This window comes from Lutjanus erythropterus, chromosome 11 (genome assembly GCF_056507025.1).
Source record: "Lutjanus erythropterus isolate fLutEry1 chromosome 11, fLutEry1.hap2, whole genome shotgun sequence".
Taxonomy (NCBI): Eukaryota; Metazoa; Chordata; class Actinopteri; order Lutjaniformes; family Lutjanidae; genus Lutjanus; species Lutjanus erythropterus.
In genome coordinates, this window is record NC_139327.1 from 23,097,215 (window position 1) to 23,104,252 (window position 7,038).

At 36.6% G+C, this 7,038-nt stretch overlaps 1 protein-coding gene and 1 non-coding gene across 2 annotated transcripts; both read right to left on the reverse strand.

The window, feature by feature from the left end:
* Positions 1-2,046: 2,046 nt before the first annotated feature.
* Positions 2,047-4,851, reverse strand: LOC146319093 (uncharacterized). The gene is made up of 2 exons (XM_084730372.1): positions 4,480-4,851; positions 2,047-2,723 (listed from the first exon to the last, which is right to left on the reverse strand). The coding sequence occupies exons 1-2, from the start codon at positions 4,580-4,582 to the stop codon at positions 2,251-2,253; spliced, it is 576 nt and encodes a 191-aa protein (XP_084586498.1). The 5' UTR covers positions 4,583-4,851; the 3' UTR covers positions 2,047-2,250.
* Positions 4,852-6,733: 1,882 nt separating this feature from the next.
* On the reverse strand, positions 6,734-6,805 carry trnaw-cca (transfer RNA tryptophan (anticodon CCA)). The gene has a single exon. It is a non-coding gene; the product is annotated as a tRNA-Trp (tRNA).
* Positions 6,806-7,038: the final 233 nt, after the last annotated feature.

Sequence of the window (7,038 nt, forward strand, 5' to 3'; positions counted from 1 at the left end):
ACACTTTATTTGAAGGGGTGTGCATATGACTGCCATTACACTATGATGACATGGTTATGACAGTGCCATTACACTGTCATAACCATGTCATGTCACCTGTCATTTACATGATGGAGTCTTTATGGATGTTTATGGCTGTTATGTCATCTGGACAGTGTGACATCAGGACAGACACTCGCTGGAAAGTGGAATGACACTTTAGTTGAGGTCAAGGGAAATATTCATGACACACTCATAATGGTCTCATGACAACCAGCGTCAGAACCAACCACATTTGACAGTTTAATGTCATGTTAAAATATGAAACGGACAGTTTCTTTAAGTGTGATAATATCAAGCTGTCATAACAAAGACATCTCAAACAGTGACAACTTCGCATTAAAGATAACATAATTTACCAAATAACTCTTAATGACTCAACCCTGCGAGAAAACCACCTCAGTACTGTATTCCCTGTTGTCAAACTGGCCAAATGACATAACTGAACGGACACTTAATGAAAATAGTCACAAATACTCATTAAAGACTCCCTTATGTTAATGTCAGGTGTCATGACATGGTTATGACAGTGTAATGATTTATGGTTTATGCACAGCCCTTCAAAGAGTGCAAATATATCATACAACCCCACTTCAACAAAATATTTACTATCCTTTAAACGGGTGGGAGATATGGATAAACTATTCTCACAATTTATATCACGATATCAATATCTGTGGTGATAAAAATAAATACATTTTCTGGATAATCAATTGATAATTGATAAATCATTAAGGCAAAGAATAACAAGAAAGGAAACTCTTGTTTTTGGGTAACAGGGCAAATTGAACACTGGACAAATCAAGCTTCTTTAACAAAAAAAAATTATTTACAAAAATCATTTATATCATGATAACAATAATTAATATTGTCTTCTGGTACATATCATCATACATGATAATTAAATTGTTAAGATCATTAAGGATCCTCTCTTTAAGATAACTGATAAATAATTTTTATATTTCTGCTCAGTTTACTGGCAGAGGGCAACACTGACTGCCCTGATATTCCTGCAACCTCAGATCTCTCAAACAATTGCATTTACAGAATTATAATGTTGACTAACAGATTGAAATTAAAATTTTACCTACCAGGAACACCTTTAAAACCTACTTTGCACCCAAGCACATCATAGTAATTTAGTAATTTAGTATATTATGAATTCTTAAGGTAAGAAAAATAATTTAAAGTTAAAAAGGAAAAGCTTCACTTCTGAATATCAGTCCTCAATTTAGTAACAGCTTTGTAATCAATGCAAAGTACCCAGGGAGAAATAACTTAAATAATGTATTTGTCATTTAAACTTTTTGTCTTGTATTTCACTTTGTTCATGCATTAAAAAAATCTCAGGCACAACAGCACCGTCTCATCTGCATTCATTGACTCATCAGTGTTGGAGCGTCTGATTCAGTCAGGGAACACATCGTTTTTCTGCCACCTATCGTCCAGCAGCGGGAGTGTTTCATAGACGTCTCGACAGAACAGCAACAACAAACCACAAAGTAAAATGTGCCTTTTTGTATATTCGGTTCTATAATTACAAAAAGAGCCACAGTGAACTCCTTATATGTAAAGAGGCAAATACAGCAACAATAAAATTAAAACTTTATACTGAAAATGTTATTATTTTACTACCTGCCATCCATGGAGAAGATCAGACTGAATATAAAGTTTAGTCTGTTTGAAGATGTTAAAGTTGGTACCGCTTTCCAATAAGACTAACACCCTTATACACAGTTTATAAGTGTTTTATAATAAGGTTATTACCCAGGTTGTAAACATTTTATAAATCATTAATAAACAATTATAAACATATATTCATTCACTGATGTAGGTTCATTTTTGGCACAATCCTGTGACCTTCTGTGAACTGGCAAAAGGGAGCCTCATTTACCTAGCTAGCAAACAATGTCATATTCTGTTAACTTTTTAGCTAACTTGATCTAATCTGAGTTTAAACAGAACATGAACTTTTGGCTGCTGTGTATTCCTAAATGAAACGTCTCCAAATCTTAGATTAAATTAATCTTTGTTGGTGCAGCCAAGTGTTAGCAAAATGGGACCTGAATTGATTAAATTAATTAAACCTGTGTTCACCTGCAATTATATATCAATATGGCTGCCGTGAAGAAGGTCTGTTTGATTGGCAACATACTCAGTTTCTCTTCAGTCCAACTTCTTAACGACATCCAGGAAAATTCTGCCTGTGCCTCACGTATGCCTGTGAAATAATCTCTGCTCCTGTCGGTCAGATCCAGTCGAAGAAGTTTTCTCTTTGCTCTCTTTGGGGAAAGTCTGTCTCAGAGCATGCTGGGCTTCTTTTAACAGAGCCTCTCTGTGTGACATGTAACGCTGCCGCCTGTTGGCCCTGTACAGCTCCAACCTCTTCTCCTCAGCCTGAGGGTCCTCCAGCACTCCCTCCCACCTCAGGGTCTCCGTGGCCTGAGCGCTGAGCTCGGCAGCACACCCCTGCGCCGGAGATCCACTGACACTGGTTTTGTCTGTTGTTGTCAGGGGGGACGGTGAATCTTTTGAATGTCTTTTGCTCTTCCGGCCGCTTCTACCGAGCTGTTCTCTGTCCTTATTAGTCGTTCTGAGCCTGGGCAGCTGGCCTGGAGGCTGAGACGGACACTGTGGGGACACTGGAGAGGTCTCTGGAGGCAAAGACACAGCCTGAGGTTTCTCTGTAAGGATGCAACATAAACATGTGGGCGTGTGCACACTGCCAGACAAAGCGGAGGGTTTAGATTACTAATGACTCCCTCTGGAGTTGGAGGGCTAATGGGTTGGTTTACAGTAATGAGCTGTAATTGGCCAGTGATGGGAAGTGACACTGGGGGCCTGTTCTCTAATGGCCTATTCAACACTGTAGGGAGTCCACCACCACATGATCCTCAGGCTTGTGTTTACATTGTGTACATTTACAGTGACCTACGTTTGAACCACAGTTCAAATTATTGTTTTTCCAGTGCCATAACTCTGCAGCATGACTAATTATAAATGTATGCTGTGCAAGAAATGTTAGGGCTTTCAGGCTTCTCATTATGTGACAGTTTAAATGAAAATACTTTCTGTGTTCGTTGGCAACATTTACTCCAACAGGAATTCTAGAGGATCTGTTTTTAATAAAAAATGTGGCACCATAATTTAATTTCCTTTACTTTAACAAAGCCCCGAGTCTCGAATCTATTTTTCAAAACTGCATTTTTGCGAGAGGAATGCATGAGGATTTAATTTTTCCATCTGGTTTGTGTGGCCAGCGGAGACTCTTGACATGTAATATGCATTAATTCAATTTTTAAACACGGAATTTACAGCCTTTATGCAAATTAAAGTATGCAAGATACTTTGATAAAGTTTTTGGTTCGTATTGGAGGCCTCATAAACCAGTCAGTGTGCTATTTTTAAAAAAATGCAGACTTTAAAATGTAAAATCCTTAATTTGAAGAATCCCTTTCTGATTACTAATTATCACTGATGCAGAACTTTGTTTATGGTTTATTTATTTGCTGTGGGGTATTTGAACGTATTCATGCATTCTGTTATGAATGAGTTGTACGATATGTTTTGCATGTATAATTTTCATCTGAACATTGACTGTTGTACTGGTGATATCAATTAGAATACGCAGTATAGTATGAATGAAAATAGTTAAAAGAAGAGTGTATTAGGACAGCAACTAACGATTACTTTTATTATGTTTTTAATGTCAGAAAATAATAGAAAATGCTTATCACAAGTTCCAAGAGCTCAGAGTGAATGTAGCTGCTATCTTTACTCAACAACTGTACTTCATTAGAGTTTTAAGGAATTTGTACTTGTGTATTTTCACATTTTCATTCATTTCAGAGGCGATTATTGTGCTTTTTGCTCCAATACATTTAATAGACAGCTGTAGTTCCTGGTTTTTCTGAGTTTACAAAATATGATGCACTGTTTCAGATGGTGCCACACAGTGAATAAACTGATTAAAATGAGCTCCACTTCAACTAACCACCACAGTAACATACTAATGTATCAGCAATTGTTGATCTATAATAGGAGCTTCAACTGACCATGTTTTCATAGTCGATGAATTGGTCAATTATTTTATCGATTAATTGACTAATAGTTCTTTGGTCTATAAAATGTCAAAAATGGTGGAAAATGTCTATTAGTGTTTCCCAAAGATCAGGAGGACGTCCTCAAATGTGTCGTTTTGCCCACAAAGATATTCAGTTTAATATCAAAAAGGAGTAAAGAAATAAAAAAAAAACACAAAACACAAATTTAAGAAATTTAAATCAGACAGTCTTCACTTTTTTTCTGAAAAAACAAAAAACAAAACTCTAACCAATTAATAAATAATCATGATAATCAAAATAGTTCACACAATGCTGAATGCAGGACCTTTACTTATATTGCTACTTCTTCCACCAAATTTAGTGAAAGGCATTTTACCTGTGTTTTCTGGAGGCGATGTGGAAGCTTTCTTTCTTTTCTTCGTTTTCTTCTTGTTCTTGTCAGAGCTCCTGGATGACTGCAGCAGTTTGTCCTCTAACATCGTGTCGTCTTATCGTCACACAGTGTTGACAGAGAGGACTGTGCAGGCTGAGCAAGTTAACCAAGTCCCTGTAGACGATTGTGCCTGAGGTTAAAACGCAGCTCAGATGAATATTCTCACTTACTGAAAGACAATTAAACTGGGAAAATTACAATAACTGTCTTTAATGCGCCTGTAAACTGCTAAAAAAAAAAAAACCCAAAACAAACAGGAAACTGGAAATCTCCGTGTGGCTGTACAGCGACTATCAGCAGCTCATGTTGCCCTTCTGTCCTTTATTTTTGGAGGTTTAAAATACGTTATTACATTCGAAAAAATGCAGAAAAAAGATGGAAAATGCTGAATTTTTTACCGCTAGAGCTACATCTGAAGTATCTTACGCTCTTTGTTCTGGCACACATTTCCCACAATCACGCTTCAGCGACGCGTTGCCCAGTGACGCGTCTCCATGGCAACAGGACATACCTCTCACTTCCAGAAACACCTCGGAAGAAGAAGAAGAAATGTTTTCTTTACAGTTTAACAGATTCCTGAACGTATTATATAATGTATTATGGCCCTAATCCTCTTCCGTATATATATAAAAATCCCAGGTCAACTCAATGTGCTAACATTCTGCAGAGTATAAGCACTGAGACGACGAAATGCAAGTTAGCATCTAACCGGAAGTGCAGTAAAATGGATTTTATTTTGAGAATAGATTTCTGGCGGTGAGATGAATACCGTGAATGCATCTGAATACAGATCAGATATATCCAGCAGCCAATGTGCAGTAGTATGAATATGAATACAGTTTGGATCGTATTATTGGCAATATTATAACTATAAACACACTAAAGATTAGATACAGCATAGGCAGACAAATATATATACTATGGGTCAGTATTCAGTTGCCTAATATCAATAAATATATCAATATCAAGATCAGATATAGCAGTCATTCCCAAAGACTGGATGGGTCACAGGAGATTTTATTTGGATCCCCAAATAAATACAAGACTATGAAAGAAATTCTGCAAATTTAAGATTTATATCTGCAGTACACCTGTTATAAAGTATTTAAAATGTGTATATTGTTTTAGTGATGAAAGGAAAAAAACAAGGGCTGGTTAATTCTGTGTAAATGCACTTATTTTGTCTAATTTATGAAGTGGGCTAAAATGTCCCATGTTTTCTGGATAAGAGGAAATAAAAACAATGCGATGGTTGAAAATAATTTACTTCTCATCTAAATGTATATCTTATTTAGAGTTTTAACATGTGTATATGTTTTCAATAAAGCATCAGGAGGAGTTGCAGTAAAAATGGTTAGGAATGTTCATTTATGCACAAAAGGCCTGTAGTGACTTGAGTCGGAACAGTTTGTCATTTAAAAAAATATGGGTCCCCAGGAAAAAAAAGTTTGGGAAACACTAAGATATAATATAACCCAGGGTGGGAAATTAACTTTTTAAAATGTGAATACCTACTTGCCACTGATAAATAGGCCTACATGTTTAGTATACCAGCCACTTAAAATCATTATTTTGTGTCTGAAATCTACCACCTACTTAATTTTATCCACATTTGGGCGGTGACTGAGTGCTAATTTTTCATATGGGTCAAGTTTTACAAGTTTTCCCAAACCTCCATCATATCAGTTCAGTCAACAGTGCAAGTTTTCTACTCATAAATTTTGTGTGAACTGTCATGTTTAATGTACATGTTTCTTTTAGATTTTAAATGTGGACCCCGGTAAGACTGTCTTTGCTTTAGGGTGCGGCTAATGGGGATCCTAACAAATGAACAAATCAATACAGGTTATTAATAAACTGTAGGTCATATTGCATAGACAATATAAATATAAATGCAATATAAGTCAGATCATATGACAAAAGTGTAAATATAGGTATATGAAACTATATAATACAAGTCTATACAGCAGTGTGGCAGTATTGAGTAAGTATGAGTCAGCAGTCAGTGAGACACAGACAGTCACTGTGTAATTATTTCTTATTAAATCTGAACTGTCAGAAAAATTACTAGCCTTCCTGTATACGATGAGGTTGAGCAAATGTGGAAGGGTTTGTCATACTAGTCGCAAAACCCGGACCAACCACCTGGGTAAACAATTCAAACGTACACCTTCATGTCCGAAACAAAGCAAAGAAATGACCCCGACGTGATTTGAACACGCAACCTTCTGATCTGGAGTCAGACGCGCTACCGTTGCGCCACGAGGTCTGAACCGACCGACACTGTAAAAGGAAGCAGACCTAAAGGTGATGTCATCGCGGAAGAATGATGGGTGAGATACGCAATGCAAGAATCTGATCAAATTAGTAGATGTTGCATGCTGTTTAAATCTCAGGCGATGCTTGACGATTGCTGTAGTTATATCCGACAAACCCTGCCACTGCAAAAAGTTTTTCTTTTAATTTTTTAATTTTTTCTGATAGTAACAAATTTATAAGGGC

What these genes read in the sequence shown, in the direction of transcription:
- LOC146319093 (XM_084730372.1), bottom strand. Translation starts at nt 4,582, where the DNA reads ATGTTAGAGGACAAACTGCTGCAGTCATCCAGGAGCTCTGACAAGAAC. An exon ending in ATCGCCTCCAGAAAACACAG is followed by an intron (nt 2,724 to 4,479) that starts GTAAAATGCCTT and finishes GCATCCTTACAG; the next exon opens with AGAAACCTCAGGCTGTGTCT.